This window comes from Erythranthe guttata, chromosome 11, assembly GCF_056151865.1.
Source record: "Erythranthe guttata isolate IM_541 chromosome 11, IM_541, whole genome shotgun sequence".
Taxonomy (NCBI): domain Eukaryota; kingdom Viridiplantae; phylum Streptophyta; class Magnoliopsida; order Lamiales; family Phrymaceae; genus Erythranthe; species Erythranthe guttata.
In genome coordinates, this window is record NC_142543.1 from 19,445,901 (window position 1) to 19,468,373 (window position 22,473).

Consider the following 22,473-nt stretch of genomic DNA (forward strand, 5'->3'; position numbering starts at 1 on the left):
GCACGGCCGTGCGGAAAACAGTTCAAAATCTCATACGGCCGTGCGAACCTCAACTGAAGCATAATAAAGGCGAGGGTGGAAGAGCAGCCCGGACATGGCCAAGACGACTTATTTAGGTGTATTCTATCCTTAAACTTCGTGTTAATTACATTGAGGGCAATGTAAATTTTAAGTTTGGGGGTGGAAAATTACTTGTTTTTATGTGCTTTAATTTTTTAGTTTGCATGCCTTAAGTTTTTTTTTTTTATTTGAGTTATTTTATTTTAGTTATTTCTTTCGAAAAAAAAAAAAAAAATTGCTTGAGATAAATGCTTCGATGAATCATGATGATGAAAGATGGTCGATGTTTAATGATGAAATTGCTTGTTTTATCTTGATTTTGATCGAATTTTGGTGAGCTTTTGATTCAAAGTGTCTTAAGAAGGAGTCATTGTTAGGAATCTCGAATTATGCGTTGCTTTGGTTGAAAGTTTTGTGTTTTAAAATTTGAGTTAATTTATGTTATATCATATGCTATTCGGTTTTAGAACTTGTCTTATGAATTTACAAAGTGAAATATTAAATTGTTGAGCAAATTGGGAAGTGATTTGGGCCATCTTTGAACCGTTTGAGCCTTTCAAGCCTACCTTTAAATTTTTATCATTCGAACCTTGATTGAGCCTTGGAGAAACGGTGTTTTTTTCTTTTAGCCAATGTGTATAAGGTAGAATAAATGGAGATTCTTGAAAAATTACCCTTTGGAGTTCGGTTGGAAAATTTTATAAGGTTCTTCTTCTTCCTCTACCAAAAAAAAAAAAAAAAAAAAAAAAGAGAAATGACTAGTTGTTGAATTTTTGTTTGAAAGCTCGATCCATTGTCTTAAGAGCAAAAGTGGAGACTTTTGAACTCTTAAAAATCGAGTTTATTAAAAGTCCTTGGAGGTGAATTCATTGTTTCAAACGCTTATCTTTCAAAATTTGGCGTAATCACCTCAATTCAAGAAGCATAGCCACCTATACCCATATCTCCTACCTCGAACCAAAAAGCCCAACATTTGAAAGCCAAAAAGTCCCAATGATCCCAATAGCTCAATTATTTGATACTAGCCGAGTAAAGAAATTTGGTGAGTCTCTGGAGTTGAATATTATTATGTAAATATAAATTTTCTCCATTTTTAATGTACAAATATGGGATACTTGAAGCGATAGCATGGTTTGTGGTTTTTAGCAATGGTGAGTGAATACGTATCTTTGAATTACGAGCTTGTAAATTTTTGAGAATTGTCATGATAATTGCAAGTTCTGAAAACATGAAATTGACCATTAATCTATGTGATGAGAAGCATTTGTTGAAAGTGTTGATTTGAAGGTTCCTAGTTTTTGCTTGAGGACAAACAAAAGATCAAGTTTGGGGGTGTGTTAAGTGTATATATTTACACTTTATCGTATCTTTTTAGTTGAGCTTTTTGTGTGAATTTACGATAATTGGTGCTTAAAAAGTTGATTTATTGTATTCTAGGTACAAATTGAAGAATTGGAAAAGTTTGGGGTCAAAACTGCATTTTTGGAGAAAATATGGGCCAAAAGTGAAATAATCAAAAATATGCTGAAATTGGCTGAAAACAGGCCCACACGGCCGTGCCAAAATTAGCCTATTTTGGCACGGCCGTGCCAAATGCTGAATTTGGGCAGAAGGTTCGGCGATTCTCGCGCGGCCGTGCGAGAATTGCACTGATTTTCGCGCGGCCGTGCCAAATCACGTTGGAGGCAATTTTGGACTTTTAAACACACAAGGAAACCTAGAATCATCTACCAAGTTGGGACATCTATTTAAGCCCAAACCAAGCACGAATCAAAGAACTTTTGACACAACCTTGGAGCGAGAGGAGCGAGAGAACGAAGAATCGAAGACGGAGAATTGACAACTCTTCATCATAATTCTTCTTTCACCTATCTTTTCTTAATCTATGACTTTTATTACTTTTATTATGTTTTTCGTTATGCATAGCTAAGTTTTTAATCTAGGATTTTGTTGGAACCCTATGTGGGGATGGTGAACCCGTTTTCTTGAGATTGTGCAATTATGATTTTATGATTATTTCTTCTACTTGATATGATTGTTAGTGCATGAACTTGATCAATTTATGTGCTTTATCTGTGATTATTGCGATTGACTCGACAGAGCTATTTTGATAATTAGACGGTAAGTAGAAGAACCTTCGAGTAGTTTTCACCGGATGAGTGTGTCAATTGCATGTGGTGTCGTAGACATACAGATATCACCTTAGGTAGCCATTTACGAGACTTGTTAGTTAATGCTTTATTCATAATTTGTTTGCATAGACATATAGTGAACCGTTTATGAATAATAGACTCATAATACACGCGACAGCGGGTTATGAGTAAATTAGTGTCTCGGGTTAATAATCATGAATCAGATATTGCATAATTGAGGGGTTTTGGGTGAGCAATTCTTGCATAGGGGGAAGATAAAATCCTAGGTCCGTTTTTATTGATATTTTCTCGTGTTTAATTGCTTTCATAATTAGTTTAATTGTTTAATTGATTTTATTTGACAACTTTGCGTAGGCTGGATAAAAATCATAATTGTTAGAATTTGGTACTTAGGATTAGATAATTTGAGTATTCTCTGTGGGATCGACATCCGACTCTCACGAGTCTACTTTTACTACTTGTTTGCGATACGTGCACTTGCGTGTTGGTATTTAGCACCCAACAGTAGGCTTGGCATTGGCGGTGGTGGTGGATCTTCGAAAAAGTCATCCTCGTCCTCGTCCACTTCCTCCGGCGATAGGCTCGGCGGCGGCGGCAGTGGCGTTGTTGGCCGGCGGTCCCTTCGGCTCTTATGTTGGCGTCGTCCTTGACTTTGTTCGAGCAATTTTTGGAGAGCAATCCGTATCTCCTCCACGGATTTTTCCAATCGCTCTAAACGTTTTCTCTCCGACGACATAATTCCGCAAAGTGATAATTCCGCAAAGTGTTGATATAATCTAACCTTTGCTCCAGCTTAGCTTCGATATAATCGCTGCCTTGCTAACGAAGCGTTGGTGTTATCGCAACTTCACTCTGATACCAATTGATAAGATCTCTTGAGTATCATAAGATTTCTTTACTAAACGTAAGAAAACTCTTCTTTATTATTTCTCTTCCTTATAAACCCTAGCACAAGACGACTATTTAAAGATAATAAAACCCTATAATCCTAATCTAACTAGGAAAGATAATTACCTATACTAATAAAATACTTAATATCTATCCTAAATACTAAACACACGGCAATATAAAACTGCCTATACTACTTTAATTAATTAATAATTAAATAATAACTTAATCAATAATTAAAGGATAAACTAATTATTAATATATCGTAACACTACATTGCCTCTTGCTAGCATAATTAAACAAGGTAGAATAAATGCGGCTTTATTTTAAGAAAAATAAATAAAAAAGACTACAATAACCTTTGTCATTTTATAATTTATAAAAGAGAGTTAATGTTAATAGTTGAATTAATAAGGCTAAAATAGGACAAATACATTGATTAATGTAGTATTGAAAATCTAAAATAACAACTAATATAAAATAAATATTTTTCAAAAGTGATGGTTATCGTGAAACATAGAGAGTAGTAACAAATGAATTTGGGTTTCTTCTATCCCATATATTTTTCAGTACCAATTCAGAATTAAAATTAAACGAAGCAAAGGAGCAAGAGTAAATGATGGGCGAACCGCCATCGCAAAACCAAGAAATCGGAATACAATTAGCTACGAGAGAAGAAATCGGAGTACAATTAATTAGTTTCATTTCCACAAACTAAGGTGGTGTTTGCAAACTCTTTTCCAAAGTGATTATGAGTTTTTTCTTAGTTCAAAATCAGTTTTTTTCAAACATTAGAAAACTCATAATCACTTTGGAAAAACGTTTGCAAACGCCACCTTAACACGAGAAGAAATTAAGATAGGTATTTTCATAAATATTAAATCATTTCACTGCCAAAAAAGTTAAAAACACAAAACATAATTCAAAGTTATTGGACACACTAATCAGTCACACATAAAAACTTGTCCAGGAACTTACCTTCTTATCTCAACCACAGCCAATACTTACTAATATTAATGTAACTAAACGAAATAATTTCGAATCGAAAAGCGCAACCAATCACGGTGGGAGGAGTGCAGTTATCATTCTGATATGCATGAGGCCGTTAGTGCCCCAAGCAGGTGGCGGTGGCGGTTGCGGTTGCTGCTGCTGCTTATCGTGGAGCTGCAGCTGTTGGAACTGTTGCATCATGTGCAGCTCCTCCTCGGCCTCCGCATCCTCGGGGCCACAATCTAGTGTGGGCTTCCCATCGTAAATTATCCATGGCGCATGGAAATTCTGCATATGGCGCTGCCCATCCAACGGATATGGAAACCGCAGACCGTTCATTGGCATGGCAAATAGCATTTGCAACATGATTTCAGGGCTAGGCAAATACGTACTCGCGTGCTTCGCATACCATTCTATTACATCAAAATAAACATATTTCGTTATAAGTTAGGCGCCAAAAATATTAAGAGAAAAAAAAAGAGGGCAAATTACTCGGTTCCCTGGTGTTATGTCGAATTGCTGAAAATTACCCTTGGGGGGGGGGGGGGGGGGGCGCTCCAGCCCACTCTCGATTTCTAAAAAAATCTACTAAATAACTAGCTCACCCAAGTAATTTAATTTAGCACACCCACCAAAAAAATTATGTGTTGTTAGTTTAAGTTTATATGAATGAATCAAAAAAAAAAAATCTCGGGGCTCTGGCCCTGAACCCCCGTAAATATTAAGTCCACCATGTCTTAAATTCTGGACTCCCTCACTGTCCACGGCCCATGTCATGTGATTCAACTTTTTTAGCTGACAACCCTCTAATTAACACGGGTACCAATTGCTAATAAAGGTAAATCATAGGAGTACACGGGTTGTTTTTTTTTACCAATTCGACATAACACAGGAGTACACATTGCAATAAACTCAGGTTCCAAATGAAGGGAATAAAATAACGTACACGGGTTGTTGTTTTTACCAATTCGACATAACACATGGGTACTAATTGCAACAAACTCAGGTTCCAAATGCAGCAAAAATTTCAAATTTATGGAGAAAACAAACACATAAAATACTAACTCCAAATAATTTTGATATTAAATATACCCATAGTCGCGAGATCGTTTTGATGTATAGCGTAAGCCCTCGTATGCTCCTGGTAAGCATTGCCGTGTTCGACGGAGTCGAGACCATTTTGTAAGACGAACTCGCAAAAAGCCCTACGTTCTTGTAAGTCAGGACAATTAGGGTTTATCTTCTCATCGGCCCTCAATTGGTCGAGAGCGGCTCGTATTGTATCCAAACGAGGAATCCTTTCTTCTGTGTGGGCCCTCAGGAGGTAGCTCAGAAGGTACACTATCTTACGCCACTCTAATATCTGTTGTTCTATCTGAGGCCATGCTTCTAGAAGCTTCTCATCTTTTAGGGTTTCGTTCGGAATCGGAACCGAAGAATTTGGCGGGTAGGGGTGGTTTAGTATGAATTGCATGGGAACCCCCCCAATTGCGCAAGCCAGTTCATATTTATATGATTCCATTGACTTCCGGAGAAACTCGAATTTTTCCATCTTCTTCTTCTTGTTCTTCTTCTTCGTTGAGAAGAAAGCAGAAAACCCTAATTTCTAGAGGGCTGTAAATAAATTAACAAGTCCAATGGAAAATTATGAAATATACCAAAAACGTTTTTCTTTAATTTAATAAGTCGTGGCAAAAATATCCTTAATTAAATATATTTAGTATTTATCAATGTTTTTAAAATCGGACTCGACAACAAACTTCAATCGGTTTTTTTTTTTTTTTAACTTATTTTGTATTTTTTATTGTTTATAAATATTTTTTAAGTGATTATCTTAGAAACATACTTTAAAAATATAAATACTTATCTTTAACAAGAATCTAAAAGCTTTAATTTGATTATTAATATCTAAATATTTAAATGTTTTTGAAACAAAATAGCAATTTTCATGTTTCCGATTTTCCGGTTAAACCACCGGTTTCCCGGTTTTTAGCCTTCCGACCTAGGTTTGACATTTTCCGGGTTTTGCTATCTAACCGGACCAGATTGGTGAGCGGTTCCCCATTGAATCGGTCAAACCAGCCGGTTGGTTACAGTTTTCAAAACATTGCTATTTATTGTACAAGCTCAGACTCTAAAAAAACTACGACCGCCTATGATTCCGTGTAAATGAAAATAACAAACTGACAATTAGAAGTTGCATTATCGAATTACAAACAGCAAACTCCGTATAACTTGGTCAAATGCAAACAACAAACTGAAGAAAAATTAATACAGTGAAAGAAGGCACATAATATTGATTACCTAGTTATATCACAACCACAATTAATTATAATGTTACTAAACACTAAATAATTTCAATGAAAAAGCGCAATCACGAGTTCAAAACTCAAAAAGAATATATATATAATTTGAACGAACAAATAAACCACTAGACTTCGAGGCATGATGATGATGATGATGATGATGATGATGATGATGATGATGATGATGATGATGATGATGCGATCCTAATTTGCATGATGCCATTAGAGCCCCAATCAGGTGGTTGCTGCTTAACGTGGAGCTGCAGCCGTTGGAACTGCTGCACAATGTGCAGACCATCCGCCTTCAGAGGGCCACAATCTAGTGTGTGGTCCCCGTAAAGTTGCCGCAGCTGGTGGAACTGCTGCATAAGGTGCAGCCCTTCGTTCGGATCTGGAAACTGATTTATGTCCACCGGCACGATAAGTAGTATTTCCAACATGTCATCAGGGCTAGGCAAATACGTACTCGCATGCTTCGCATACCATTCTAGCACATCCAAAATAAACATAAACATATAGTTATAAGATATGGGCCAAAAAAATAAGAGAAAAAGGGTAAACTACACCTCGGCTACCTTGTGTTATGTCGAATTGCTGAAAAACTACCCTGGCCCATGTTATTTTATTAGCAAAAACCCCCCCTGTGATTCATTTTTTTAGCACACAACCCCCTGAATAGGGATACTAATTGCTAAGAAAGTTGAATCATCGGGGGGTGGGCTTTGCCGATAAAATGACGTACATGGCTCGTTTTTAGCAATTCGAAATCACACAGGAGTAAAAATTGCAATATACTCAGATTTGGTGTTATCCACAGAGACAACCTAAATGCAGCAATTTTTCAAGAATGTATTGTTAAGTTAAAACTGTGATAAAATAAAAAGATAAATATGAACTCCAATTTTTCGACCAAATAAACGAAATTTTAAAGAGTACAATTTACTAAACCTCAATGAAACAAATTAACACAATGGACTGGTAAATGATCAAAAGGGCAACTAACAATTAGCTAGGAGGTTTATATAATATATATTTATTTACCCATAGTAGCGACATCGTTATTTTCTTGAGCGTAAGCCCTAGCTTGATCCTCGTAAGCCTTGGCTCGTTCGATGATTTCAAGCCCGCGTTGTAAGACGAACTCATTCAAAGCCGTGAGTTGTTGTAAGTAAGGCAAATTAGGTCCTGGTTTCTCACAAGCCCTCAATTTCTCGAGATTAGCTCTCGTTTTATCCAAACTAAGAATCGTTTCTTCTGCGTGGGCCCTCAGAAGGTAGCTCATCAGGTACACGATCTTACGCCACTCTAATATTTGTTTCTCAACTTGAGGCCATGCTTCTAGCTAGAAGCTTTTCGTCGTTTAGGGTTTCGTGTGGAATCGGAACCGAAGAATTTGGCGGGTACGGATGGTCTAGTATGAACTGCATGGGAACACTCCCCATAGCGCTAGCCATTTGAGATTTATACGATTCCATCGACTTCCGGAGATGCTCGAATTTTCCCGCCATTTTTTTTTATGTTAAAAAAAGATGTTAATTTTTTTTATTTAATTGTTGTTGGAATTTTTTTTAGAGAGTATGAATCATGGATCTGCCACTGATTCCACTTATATGTTTCTCTTTCTTAAACATAATTATATGTTTCTCTTTCTTAAACAAAAAAAAAATTGAAGGGAGAAAAAAGCAAAATAGGGATAATTACAGTTTTGGTCCCCCAAGTTTGCACGTTTTTCACTTTTGGTCCCCCATTTACTGCCGTCAACAAAATACACACTAATGTTGTCACATTTTAACACATTTAGTCCCTCCGTCTGTTTGACCGTTAAGTAGTAACGGTCAACGGTTGAATTTGGAGTTTTTCTTTGAGAAAATTGCAATAAGACCCCTGTATTCTTTCAAAATATTCTAAAAACCTCTAAAATTTTATACAACCATAATTTAACCCCTATTTCATCAATTAACCAATTTTAACCAATGACCCCGATTTTTCAAAATGTGTTAATCCGACGTTGACTTTCTTTTTAACTCGGTTGACTCTTTTGTCGATTGATCTTTTTTTTCCCCCTGTTGACCGATGTTGAATGTCGGCTTAACAGCGTTGACATTTTTTTTCTTGATTTTTATTTTATCTTTATTTAAATTGTTGAGTAATGAAAAAATATATTTACAAAAAAAAATCAAAGCAGATAATCGGCGAGAAAATAATATCATAAAAAAATCAAAATAAACAAAAAAGGAAAAAGTCAACGCATTTCAATGACGGTAAAATTTTAAGACAAAAAAAAAAGGTAAAAATTAACGGCCGGTGTTAGCCCAAATTAAAAAACCATTGTATACTAGAGTGGTTATCTCATTTCAAATTACTCCGCACATGCCTAATTCATCTTCTTCATATTTTCTTGGGAATAAATTAGGGATGCATTGCCGGTTCCACGAAGAAAAAATTGAGGGGAAGAAATTATGGATTTTAGAATTTTTTTAAATTGTATTTAGGCCCTAGAATTTTAGATAAAAACTTTGTTAAAAGTTTGTAATTTTAATATTACGATTGTAGACGAAAGAATTTTCAAGCAATTAAATTGCTAATTTCCATAGAACCGGGTGAATTTATGCGTCAAAAGCAATATATATTAAATATCAATTATATGTTTTCTATTTTAATGTTAAGAATTTTATTAAAAAAAATTCCTAATTTAAATAGATAATTGATTTTAAATATATATTGGCCAATAGGATTATTTCTTCTCTCCCAAGTTATAAGAGATAAATATCAATTAATTATTGGCCAATCAGATTATTTCTTCTCTTCCAAGTTACAAGAGATAAATATCAATTTAAATCGGGCCAATCAAATCGCGCCACATCATCAGTAAGGCCCATCAAGGACTCTTATTCTACCACTATAAATAGGGATCCTCCCTTCACAATTCAAAAACACAACTGAAGGAACAGAAACCGTAGGAGCAAAATTCTCTCTACAATTCAAGAAGCAAGGAAGAAGAATTCGTAGGAGGTAAGATTCTCTCTCTACATTCAAAGTGTTCTTCGTCAAATTCGAGGTGTTCTTGAGCAAATTCAAGGCGTTCTTCATCAAATCCAACGTTCGATCCGAGATAACGGTGCCAAACCTTCGGATTAACGTTAATCAATTCAAGTCAAGATCATTGGAAGATTGAAGGGCCAAATCCATCAAGAATTTCAAGATCTTCAAGTCAAATCAAGTCAAAGTTCAACGTTCGATCCGAGATTCAAGTCGCAAGACCCTCGGAAAACGTTATCCAAATCCAAAATCAAATCCGGAGAAGATCAAGTCAACGACCCGACTCCGAAAATTCAAGTCAACTATATATTGTTCTTGAGAGAAGAATCAGAGGATTAAAATAGAGATTGTAACCCGCAATTTATTTATTTTAATTCAATAAAATCATCTTTGTTCAATTTTTCTTGTTTGTTTATATCGCAGATAAGAATTTGTTGTTACAACGATACGAGATATTAATATAGTATTATTATTGTGTTATACAGTAATTGTATTGATCGAAAAACAAGTCAAAGGAAAAAGTTCGTAAAAAATTAGAAAAAATAAAAAAAAGTCAACATTGTTAACCGAGAATACAATGTCGGTGAACGGCGTCAAAATCAATATTAAACAAAAAAGTCAATGCAGAAAAAAAAAAAAAAATCAACGGCGGTCAACGGTCAGCGGTAATGGTGATAAAATTTGGGGCCGTTTGTCAAAATTGATTAAATGATGAAATTGGGGTTAAATTGGGGTTGAATAAAATTTTAGGGGGTTTTTAAAATATTTTAAAGGAATGCAGGGGTCTGAGTGCAATTTTTATCTATGAAAAATCCCAAATTCAGCCCTAATTCAACAGTTGACCGTTACTTATTGACGGTCAAACTAACGGAGGGACTAAATGTGTTAAAATGTGACAACATTAGTGTGTATTTTGTTGACGGCGGTAAATGGGGGACCAAAAGTGAAAAACGTGCAAACTTGAGGGACCAAAACTGTAATTATCCCAGCAAAATACAACACACAAATTTACGTTCAAAATGCCCAAAGAAAAGAATCATAAGATAATAAACAAAACCACAAAAATACCGACCGATGAATCGCGAACTTGAAGAGAAGAAAGAAACGGAGTGTAGAAAGCCCTAATTCCGTTCTTAATTTTCTTCATTTCGGGATTTGATTATTTATTTTAGGGCCAACTTTCCATATGTATCTGCTTTGAATTGAATTGAGCCGCAACAAATGCAATTTTCTGATTCACTATTTTATTTGGATAATTATTAATTACTATAATTACTCCCTCAACAATGAATTTTTTAATTGTTCAACCCTATGGTGTTAAATTCAATATAATATTGTAAATTGTGTTGAACGTTTTCTAGTTTGTACTCGTTTGTTCTCTAGTTTGTACTTGTTTTGTATAAAAATGCAGTCTCCGATGCAACACAATCTGATATTTACAAGTCAAGAGACACATCTTATGATTCTCTTGTTTCAAAATGTGGAGTTCAAATGCGTCCACATAATCTAGAAGATTTCACTAAATTTGACGTGTAAGAATATTCATAGTTGAGAGATTCATAGTTAAGGAGTGATTGTAACAACCCAAATAAAATAGTTTTTTTTGTAATTTAACACTAACTTAAGGGAGGCCATAATTTACCATTTTATTTTTTTAAAGTGTCATAAAATTGTATTTGATGCCGCCCAATTCAATTAAAAGGGGATCAATAGGCATATGTAGAGATTCTAAGAAAATTCTAGATTTTTTTTCTGTTTTTTTTTTTTTTTTTGTAAATACTAGAATTTTTCGGAGTTTATAGAGAATTCATAGTTATTGGATCCAATTGATTGCCATCGTCAGTTGAGAAGGCCGAATTGTATAATAGGGGTATGAATTTTCATTTGTAAACCATAGAAAAAAATAATAGATCCATGGGACTGCTAGACTAAAGGAAGATACAAATAAATTTTACTATTATGAAGATAAAAAAAATCAAAAACTACACTTTTTGATTATCATATACAAAATAAGTCATTAGTATATCAAAACATCAAATATATATGTGCACTGCCTCATCTGCTGGAGCTGAAGGATTATCTCTCCTATAAACACAAAACCAAAAATGAGTTGAGAAAAAACAACGCATGTAAACAAAGCATGTGGCATCCTACAGTCTATTGACAATTTCTGCGGCGATGTCGATATCAATCTCATCAAGTGCAGCTCAGCACCGGGGCTTTGGATTGGAGTATCGAGAATGTAATCATTCGTAAATGACATAGCTTCTTCAGTTGGTTCATCTTCACCAATTTCTGGTACTGTAGGGACTAAATCTTCAGGGTTTTTAGCAAGGTAACTCATCTTAAACGGAAATTGTTTTTCACCATTCCCAGCCATCTGCAACAACCAATGTAAATATCATTAATTTCATAAATTATTCCATTCAGATGTGATAATTGACCCCATAATAACAAATGAAAAAACGAACAGCTGCATCGAGAAAAGGATACAAATATAACTTTCATCACAAGCAATCCCATTTAACAGTATAAATCCGCTAATTAATAACAGCATATGTCAGTAAATTCATTAACTATTTCACTAAGATGTGAAATCAACACCAAAATAATAGGTGAAAAACGAACAAAGTGTAGGCATTGAAGATAGATGAAACTTTCACCGCAAGCAATCACATTAAAGAGGATAAATCAAATTAAACTGTGAAACGCATGGAATTCCACAATTTATTTTTAACTCTCTTATTTTTAAACTAAGTTTTAGTTATAGAATAAGTAGTGCTTAGTGGGCTAAGTATAATGCCTAGTGGGCTAAATTGAGGATATTATTTTATCTACTAAACTAACCCACTAACCCATGTTCTTGAGTGTTCTTGTAGTCGGTTTTCTTGCAGATCATGGGCTGAGGAGTGGAAGCTTGGAATGTCTATAAATACCGGCTTCAAGACTCAGGGAAGTTAATTGATTCTAAGAAACAAAAACTGAGAGGTGAAGAGAATACATGAGAGTTTTAGTGTGTTTTTAGAATCTGTTCTAAGTACTCCTCATGAATACATTCTTTGTAGTCTAGATTGTTTAGTATATAGTTTTTATGTTTCTAGATTTGGTTGTAAGAATGATCAAGATAGTGATTCATTCATAAGAAAGAAGTTCTTGTACTTCTTCTCTTTGTATTCTTGTAATATTGTTTTAATATAAGTTTTACGTCCTTTAAAGGGCAAGTTCACAAGTTTTACTTGTCAACATTTTTAAATCTGAGTATTGTTTTTATATTTCTGCTGCATGTTTATACAAGTATCATAACACTTAATATAACACCTCTTTATTAAATGAATTCGGGACCATAAATTATTTCAAACTGTATCAAATTCATAGAGTATTCAACGAGCGATGATACCCAGGGGCGTACCCATGCCTATGGCTGGGGTGCCCCCCCCCCCCCCCCCCCCCCCCCCCCCCAAGATTTTTTTTTTAAGCTGTTTTTTTTTTTTTTTTGGTATTTATGTATTAGTTAATACATTTTTGCCCCCCAAACGTTTAATTTTGTACACTTTAGTCCCCAAAAACAAAAAAAAATTATCTCTTAAATTACCCCTATATTTCCGCCCCCCTCCCCCCCAAAAAAAAGCCCCCTAGGTCCGCCCCTGATGATACCTTTGATGAATTCTACGAGATTTTATTCTAGAAGAGAGATTTCCACCAGCGAAGATTTCCAGGAGAGAGAGAGAGAGAGGAGATTTCCACGAGAGATGTAGGTGTAAGAAGTGTAGAGATAGTGTTTTGAGCGGCTATGTATGAAATTTGTTTTAAATGAGGAAAACCCAGCCTGCCCAGGTGGTTACACGATCAGAAAATAACAAAATGGCAAAATTACAATCACACCCCTGAGGGTATTTACGAAAAAACCCGTGTTTTAGGCGGGAAAATGATGAAAAGAAACAAATGAGAAAAAAACCAGCCCATATAAGGGGTTTTATTATTTATTTTTTATTTTTATTTTTAGGCGGCATATTCGTATTTAATTTTAATTTTTATTTTTTTGGTTTCTTTTTTATCTATTAATTCTAGGAGTGGGTTTGGTAGGGCAACCGTACAAAACCCCTCGAATTAATATTATTATCGAAATTTCGGTATTATGAAATTCATTACCAATGTCCTACCAAAAACGGTATACCAAAAGTTTGGTTACCGTAGTGGTAATTACCAATTTATGTTATCTACTATTTAAGTCTAAATTAAATATTATTTTTTCAAAGCAATTCAAGGTATATACAAGTTTAAAATGTACAAAACTAGTATTTAAAATATAAGTATTTTAAATATATGTTCTTAGTTTACATAACATAAAATATTTCTTAAATAAAATTATAACATAAAAACTTTTAACATCAATTATAAATTAATGAAAACAATTTAAAATATTTTTGACATGCCTAAGGAGTGTAATTAATTTTAACTAATAATAGTTAGTTAGGATACTATGTTCACTTTTTATATATAATAAATTAATTATTAAATTTTTATTTTATTTATTATTATTTATTAATAATATTTTGGTACGGCAGGATAATACCATTTTAATAATATTGAGTGCCGTTGCCCTACAAAAACATTTTGGTATGGTACGGTAGGGTAATAATTCAGTAGAAATATTTCGATCGGTATAGAATCGATAGGCTTGAGTAGGGCGACGGGTTGGTATGGCAATTTGGTTATAAAAAAAAAAAACTCCTAATTAATTCTCTAATTTTCACTTTTGACAGATTAAAAAATATAAAGATATTTTTTAAGCATTAATATATATATATATATATATATTAAAAAAAAATTACGGTTGAACCAGTTCGACCCTATAAAACCATGACACAAATGATCGTCCTGTTCCATAGCCGGTACGGTTACATAAAATTGAAAAAATTGGGATTTCAAGTCCCGATTCCATATTCTTGAATTTTTTTAGAATTTTCAAACTACCGGACATTAAAATTTGGAACTGGATTAGTTGGGTAAACAACATAAAACCCTCATGTGTTAAGGAAAATCTGCGCCAAACCCCCTATGTTTTTTTTTTCTTGCGTAAAACCCCCTTATGTTACATTTTACTTTGCACGAAATCCCCTATTCCGTTAAAAGTTAACACCGTTAACTATAGAGGGGATTTTATGCAATTTTTGCATATTATAGGGGGGTTTTGCATATTTTATACAATAAAAAAGGATTTTATGCAAAATTAATTTATTCATTTCATATTTTCACATTATTTTCTTAAATTAAGTCGAACACATTTATTCAGTTACAATATGAAAAATATAATTTAATAGGTGTGGTGAGTATTTAAAAAAAATCAATTTTTGTATGATATAATTTATTACTGTATTTAAGAATTTTGATTTTTTTAAATATATAATTATTTTATTAGAATTATCATCTTTTTTTATAACTTATTCTGGATTAATTATATGTGAAAATTGAAAGAAGATAAATAGTTTGAGAATTCGTTCCATCTTCCATCTCGAATATTAATTTTTTTGGATTTCATATTTTAAATTGATAGATGTATTCGACTTAATTTAAGAAAATAATTTGAATTTTAAATAAAATTAATTTTGCGTAGACGCCCCTTGTGTTGCAAAACCATGCATCAAATCCCCATATGTCATAAAAAACTTGCACGAAATCCCCTCTATAGTTAACGGTGTTAACTTTTAACGGAAAAGGGGATTTCGTGCAAAGTAAAATGAAACACGAGGGAGTTTTACGCAAGAAAAAAAAAACACAATGAGGTTTGGCGCAGGTTTTCCTTAACACATGGGAGTTTTATGCTGTTTACCCGGATTACTTAATTAAAATTTGAATCCCGAAAATAATAAAGCATGAAACTCAGCTTAGTCAATATTTAAATTTTCTGTCCAGATTGTGTCTTTTCAATTTTATGGCATTATCTCAACAACACTTTGCCCTATTACCTTCTTCAATTGCTTCTCTCTAACCAACTTTCTAACATCGGCTGCATTATCCCACTTTTCATCGACAGCATACATATTCGACAACAAAATGTAATAACCCGCTTGGCAATAACCCAACCGCTGCAGTTCCTTCGCTGCAGTTTCTCCAATTCCCACATTCTGATGAATCTTGCATGCGCCAAGTAAAGCTCCCCATACATTAGCCTCGACGGGCTCTTGCATTTGACCGATAAATACCATAGCCTTTTCGAGCTCTCCGATTCTGCCCAAAAGGTCAACTACTATCCCATAATGTTTTGAATTCGGACAAATATCATAGTCCTTTACCATCACATTGAATATCTCGATTCCTTCCTTAACTAGACCAGCGTGACTGCATGCAGATAAAACCGAGAGAAACGATACTTCATTTGGTTTAACCGATGAACTCTCAATCATTTCATTGAACAAATCGAGGGCCTCTTTGCCTTTTCCATGAAACCCGTAAGCTGCTAACATGGAGCTCCAAATAACAGCGTCTCTATCGATTATCTGTCTGAAAATTGCAGTAGCGGAATCCAAGGTACCACATTTTGCGTAGGATTCTATTAGTGAAGCTCCGATAAAAGAATTATTCGCTACGCCACATTTGACAACAAAACCATGCATGCAGCTAGTTTGGCGAAGAACGCCTAATTCTGAACAAGCAGTCAAGACTTTCACCAAATCGAAATTATCGGGATTAAAATTACGTGCCAACATATCACGAAATACTCCAATAGATTGGCTTTCTCTTCCATTTTTAACACAACCATGCAACACGGCTGAAAAACAAACAACATCTTTCTTAGGCATATGATCGAACACTTCAATCGCTTCACCGGGGCAAGAACAGCTCATGTACATGTCAATTAGAGCTGTCGAAACCAATATATCTAAATGTAATCCTTTCCTTACAGCAAGGTTATGTATTCTTTTACCCGTTTCTACATTACAAGTAGCTTCACATGCTTGCAAAGCACTAATGAACACAACAGTGTTCGGCTCGATTCCTCTAGCTAACATATCTTCGAAAAGAAAAATTGCTTCCTCAGGAAAGCAATTATGAGCATAGCAGGATATAATCGAACCCCACGAAATCACATCTTTCTCTTCCATTTTCTTGAACAATTTAGAAGCAGCATTCACTGAGCCCGTTTTTCCGTACAAATTTAACAGAGCATTCAATAAAGATACTATATTTTCGTATCCCATTCTGAACATATAACCATGAACGCTCCTTCCAAACTTTAAATCGAAGATTTTTGCACAAGCAGATACAACACTTACAAGAGTAATCGGGTCAATCAAGACTCCTCTGTTCGTCGCCATTCGAGCGAAAAACTTAAGTGCGTGTATAGGCTCACCGTTTTGCTCGTACCCCGTGATCATTGTAGTCCATAAAACAGCATCTGGCTCGATAAATTCCTCGAATACGCACAAAGCATCGTCCATTTTCCCACATTTCGAATACAGTTCGATTAGAGCTGACCCGATAAATAAGTGTCTATCAATCTGATCAGTCTTCTTAATAAAACCATGAATTACCTTACCGAAACCAAGTGATTTTACCGCAGAACAAGCTTTAAGGGAAATCTGAACCGTGTAGACATCCGGTTTTTGTGATGAAAAGAATTGGGAAAAGATAAGCAACGATTCTTTGTAGCGTCTGTCTCTGCAGTAGCATTTGAGGATGCAGTTCCAGATATATACGGTTCTGTGGGGAATTTCGTCGAACAGTTTGCGGGTTGTGCGAGGATTGGTGAGTTCAGAGTAGAGACTGATCAGTTTAGCAGAAAAGAAAGTGTCGTGGGTGAGACCAGATTTGATGGTGAGAGAATGCAGTTGGCTTAGGCATCCGCCATTTTTACATGATTCGAAGAGCTTGACGAGCAGCTCTCCAGTTATCATGTATGTAGAACTGATGAAATGTGTTTCTGGTGGTGCAATCAAATTTTATTTGCAGAAAACGCCGTCAACATTTTATATTCTTTATTTATTTACGATAAATTGTAACTACCTCCACTAAAATTATGTATTGTTACAGTTAACCCCCTCACTTTTGAGAAATTGCAAACATTTCGACCCCACTGTAGTTATCTATAATTATAGATAGATCCTCTCACATATGAAGAATTACAAACCTCCCTTGAGGTTGGACTAAGACTAACTACAATTTACATTTAAACTCCTTTTAATTGGAAAATAAATACTACAAAAAATGTGTATAAATTTTCAAACCCGAGGGTCTTTGTTGAATTACACATAACTAAGGGGAGGTAGAAGATAAATGGATCGGATCAGAATTAAAAATATTTTGTAATTTTCTAATATTTTCTCAAAAATACCAAAACTAATATTATAAATATATTTTTCAAATTTGAAATAAATTATAGGGTAAATTACAAACACCCCCGAGGTATGGTCAAATTACAAAAACACCCCTCTTGTTTGAATAATTACAACCACCCCCCTCAACTCATCAAATTTAGTGGAATCTTCGAGATTATATGGAATATTATCACTTTTGTATCCGTTTTATCCCATTCAAACTCTACATTATGAAGCAAGATGATCATAATATTTGATTTTTAGCTTGTATATATCAGTTTGTGGTGCATCGGAAACTGTATTTTTTACACAAAAAGAGTACAAACTAGATCACATTTCACGGAATCTAGATGACTATGTTGAATTTGGCACCATAGAGGTGGAGCTCTAAGAAAAAATCATAGTTGAGGGGGTAGATGTAATTATCCAAACAAGAGGGGGATTTTTGTAATTTGACCATACCTCAGGGGGGTGTTTGTAATTTACCCTAAATTATATTGTTTTAGAGTTGTGGAATGCCGAACGAGACATGATAAATGTTGTTTCGACTTCAAACATAATTCTTGTTCATGATAAATAAATAAAAAAGACATAAGTTTGATCTTACTCGATGCTGAATTTTAAAGTACTCAAATCACGATTTTTGTAGTGTTTTTAATTAGCTATTCAATTCAACTTGAATCACCAAGATCGGATACCAGATGAGAAATATATATTCACGAACCAATGAACCGCTCGCAATTTTAATATTTTGAGTTATTGAAAATCCAAAATATAACTCATGCATGTATAATTTTTGTCACCTAAAATCTCATCTAGCCGAATCAACTTGGATTAGAAACGTTAACTAAAAATACTACAATTTTCCTATTTTGAATTTTGTCAAAATAGGAAAATCAGAATCGAAGATAGTAAAAATCAGGTCCAAAACCAAAACGATATTAGTAAAATTTAAACGATATTTAACACTTAAATTGGGAAGCTTTGAATGGAAACTCAATTTTCAAATCCACTCTTAATATAAAAAAAAAAAAAATTTACCATAATAATATAAAAAAATTGTAATTATTAATAATTTAATATCATAAAAGATATTTATTTTATAAATTAGGAAAAAGAAAAAAAAGAAAAAAAAAAGACACACGTATGATTGTGAAATAAGAAAGGGTAGGTTACGTTCGGTCCACTCCTAAAATCTAAATAAGGGGCAATCATTCGAAAAAACCGGGCCCAAATGCTGACGTGGTCGATCGCAAAGTAAGGAAGACAACTGCTGGCCCAAATCCAAAGCAAAGTAGGTCCACTTTTTTTCCCTTTTTTTCTTTTTTTTTTTAATTTTATTATTATTATATCAAAAAACTCAACGAATCCGATGACAATAATAAATCTATAATCTTGTACGTAATTCCATTTTCTAATCAATTTTTTTTTTTTTTTTTTTTGTTCATAATCTCATCTCATTTTTTGCTTCCTTTTTCAATTATTATATATATATATATATAAATTGCGTATGCTGAAGCTGCTGGCGTGTTGTTCATCGTTCAACAAAACTCGAAGCCGATAATTTTAATTTTAATCATTTTGATCGCCGAATGTACGATTGATTTTTTCTTCCCCTATTTTTTTATTGTTTGTGTTTTAATCATTCAGCTGTGTTTAAATTTTTTTTAAATATTATTATTTAATTTTATGTAATTATATGGGACGTTGCATGCCTGAATGGTGAAACCCCCAATTTCTTTGATCTATAATTTTTTTTTTAATTTTTTTTTTTTTGAAATTGCAGATAATTGCGATTTGAAGCAGAAATTGTGGAGAAAATATGATGCCGTTTAATGTAATTCAAGACGGTGATGGATTGCCTCGGATTATATTATCAGAACCCACTGGTTCAACTGCCGAGGTTCGTGATTTTTTATTTTTTATTTTTTACTTTTTGCAATTAATTTCTGTAGCAGAGTGTAAATTCGGTGTTGATTTATTGTTTATTTTTTTAAAATTAATGATTTTAAGGGTGAAATGTTGGTGTGTTTACTGTACAGATTTGTGGGTGAAAAAGAAATATAATCCTTTTTTTTTTTTTTTTTTAATTTGCTGTGGCAGGTGCTTTTGAATGGTGGGCAGGTTGTTTCTTGGAAGAATGAAAAGAGGCAAGAGATGCTTTTCATGAGCACCAAGGTGAACACATTAATTCTCTGATTTCCGAAAATTGTTCGGCGTACTTATTTAATGCTTAGGCCTCGTTTGGTTGGGGAGATTAGCTATATTATTAACTAAATAATTGGACTTTGTTTGGTGTTTGGTATCCCTAATAATTTGCCGGGTCGATCCGCCAACATTTTGTTATCATGGTTTATCTCGCCTCTTAGGGTTTTTTTTTGTTAGACACTCCGGGGTTCGATAAATTAATTGTGTTTTCATTAGATTATTTAATCTTATCTTATCTTGGCAACCAAACGAGGCCTTAGAGTTTCGATTATTTGTTCTACGGTATGAATATGATTGATATCATGGTGGTGTTTATGAGTGCTTTCGTTATAGTCAGTTCTCTTAAAAAGCTCTGGATGCTTCCCACACAAAATTAAGCCTACGTTTATCAACTTAATTCGATTGTTCTTGACTAAGGAATTAGTGTATGTGGTCTTTAAGGCAATAACAAAACGACTGTTTTTTATGGTTTTTGTTGCATCATCTGTGGTCTAGGTATCTATGATTTACGAACTTCGGCTAAATTTAATTTATTTTGATTTGAAAAAGAATGTTGTTACGAGAGTATAAAAGTGGCCAAATTCAATTGACGGAATAATTATAACAAAAAACATGCATCTCTTGTTGTTCATCAGGCCGCGTCGAAGCAACCTAGGGTTTTGAGGGGAGGCATACTGATTTGCTTTCCACAGGTTAACCACCGTAACTAGCAAAATTCGAAAATGTAAATATATCACATTTAGTATTTAATTCTTATTTGTTGCGTTTGCCTATTTAGTTTTCGAATTACGGTACTCTCGATCAACCTGGATTTGCAAGGAATAGATTATGGTCATTGGACAGCTCTCCTTCGCCTTTGCCCTCGGTCAACAATCAGTCAACTGTCGATCTTATTCTGAAATCCACAGAAGAGGATCTCAAGACTTGGCCTCATAGGTCAGGCTCCAAAAGACCATAATGCCCTTTTGGAAAATATTAAATCAAGAAAATTCTCTTATCCATCTTTCGGTTTTGCAGATTTGAGTTGCGTCTTCGTATTTCTCTGAGTGCTGGCAAGCTAACGATGATACCTCGTGTGAGAAATATCGATAACAAGGCCTTCTCGTTCTCGCTTGCTTTGTGTAATTACCTATCTGTGTCTGATATCAGGTTTACCTCGTTGCTTTTACTAGTTAGTAGTTAATGTTTCTTGCTCGGTCGATTCGAAATCATTTTACTACATTATTTAGGTATTTTATATAAACGAGGAATTCTGTTTGATTTGTAGTGAAGTGCGTGTCGAGGGCTTAGAGACACTTGATTACTTTGATAATTTGTCGCAAAGAGAAAGGTACACAGAGCAGGCAGATGCAATTACTTTTGATGGTGAGGTAATGTGTGTATCTAATCGATTATTTTTTTTTCTTTTTTTTATAATAATTTAAAACTCTTAATAATTCCTTCCGTGAAATTATTATTTTTGTTTTCCTTTTCTCTATATAGATTGATCGGATATATTTAACCACACCGACAAAGATAGCCATAATCGATCACGAGAAGAAACGAACCTATGTACTCCGCAAAGAAGGCATGCCCGATGCAGGTAAGCTTACTTCTATACTTCTCACTTGCACTTTTGAATTTTTTCGATTTTTTTTTTTTCTAAAACATTTTAAATAAATTAAATGGATATAATAATGTGCAGTCGTATGGAACCCTTGGGACAAAAAAGCGAAAGCAATCCCGGATTTAGGAGACGAGGACTACAAAACAATGTTGTGCGTAAATTCGGCTGCAATCGAAACGGGGATAGTGTTGAAACCCTTTGAAGAGTGGAAAGGGCGTCAAGAGCTGACGACTGTGTCGTCGAGTTATTGCAGCGGACAATTGGATCCTAGGAAAGTTCTTGGCTTAGCTTGATTTGAACTATTTGCTTAACTTAAATTGGAAGTTCTGTTATTTCCTAGGATTTTTCTTGATGATGTTTTATTAGGTTTTTTTTTTTTTTTTTTTTTTTCTTTTTCTTTTTGGGGGGTTCTGCATAAAAAGCGTGTTTTTCGCTTAGCGTTTTATTGATTTGAGTGGTGTATATATGTGGGGTTATATGGGCTGATTTTTGATGCATCTGCTGCCATATGAAACCATATATTCATGTTTTTGTCACCTAAACTTTAATTTAGTCTCATTTAATATCCCTTTAGATTTGCAAAGATAATATTTATCCCCCTAAATCATTTAGTACCTAACTTTTTATTTTTATTTTTGAATTTTATTGCACTAATATAATACTTATGTTTCTTAAAATTGTGGTACTTAAAGTAAAATAGCTATAATGCATGTGCAATTTAAATATTTTTCTAGCTAGTAAATGAAAACTCAAATCTAGATACGGCTAGGGCTGTGCGTTGGTTGGTTTGGTTAAAAATCAGGCAGAAAATCAACCCAACCCATCCAACCAACTTTGGTAAATATTGGAAACCGTTATCGACCCATTTTACATGGGTTGGGTGATGGTTGAAAACCAATTTGGTGGGT

The 22,473-nt window shown here is 34.1% G+C and overlaps 4 protein-coding genes across 5 annotated transcripts; 1 reads left to right on the forward strand and 3 right to left on the reverse strand.

Moving 5' to 3' along the window:
* Nucleotides 1-3,951: 3,951 nt before the first annotated feature.
* On the reverse strand, nucleotides 3,952-5,724 carry LOC105960875 (uncharacterized). The gene is made up of 2 exons (XM_012985087.2): nucleotides 5,184-5,724; nucleotides 3,952-4,504 (listed from the first exon to the last, which is right to left on the reverse strand). Exons 1-2 carry the CDS (start codon nucleotides 5,641-5,643, stop codon nucleotides 4,161-4,163), a joined length of 804 nt encoding a protein of 267 aa, XP_012840541.2. The 5' UTR covers nucleotides 5,644-5,724; the 3' UTR covers nucleotides 3,952-4,160.
* Nucleotides 5,725-6,522: 798 nt separating this feature from the next.
* On the reverse strand, nucleotides 6,523-7,718 carry LOC105960876 (uncharacterized). The gene is made up of 2 exons (XM_012985088.2): nucleotides 7,439-7,718; nucleotides 6,523-6,884 (listed from the first exon to the last, which is right to left on the reverse strand). The coding sequence occupies exons 1-2, from the start codon at nucleotides 7,677-7,679 to the stop codon at nucleotides 6,523-6,525; spliced, it is 603 nt and encodes a 200-aa protein (XP_012840542.2). The 5' UTR covers nucleotides 7,680-7,718.
* Nucleotides 7,719-15,300: 7,582 nt separating this feature from the next.
* On the reverse strand, nucleotides 15,301-17,372 carry LOC105960821 (Tetratricopeptide repeat (TPR)-like superfamily protein). Its single transcript, XM_012985033.2, has one exon. The coding sequence runs from the start codon at nucleotides 17,329-17,331 to the stop codon at nucleotides 15,367-15,369; it is 1,965 nt and encodes a 654-aa protein (XP_012840487.2). The 5' UTR covers nucleotides 17,332-17,372; the 3' UTR covers nucleotides 15,301-15,366.
* A 1,718-nt stretch (nucleotides 17,373-19,090) lies between these two features.
* LOC105960878 (putative glucose-6-phosphate 1-epimerase) lies at nucleotides 19,091-22,148 on the forward strand. Of its 2 annotated transcripts, XM_088825451.1 has the most exons (10): nucleotides 19,091-19,148; nucleotides 19,271-19,345; nucleotides 19,538-19,654; nucleotides 19,855-19,929; nucleotides 20,595-20,651; nucleotides 20,738-20,895; nucleotides 20,977-21,108; nucleotides 21,227-21,329; nucleotides 21,442-21,541; nucleotides 21,644-22,148. In XM_088825451.1, exons 3-10 carry the CDS (start codon nucleotides 19,574-19,576, stop codon nucleotides 21,856-21,858), a joined length of 921 nt encoding a protein of 306 aa, XP_088681577.1. In that variant the 5' UTR covers nucleotides 19,091-19,148; nucleotides 19,271-19,345; nucleotides 19,538-19,573; the 3' UTR covers nucleotides 21,859-22,148. The 2 variants fall into 2 exon arrangements, with proteins under 2 accessions (XP_088681577.1, XP_012840543.1); XM_012985089.2 differs by lacking the exon at nucleotides 19,091-19,148 and having other exon boundaries at nucleotides 19,180-19,345.
* The last annotated feature ends 325 nt before the right edge of the window (nucleotides 22,149-22,473 follow it).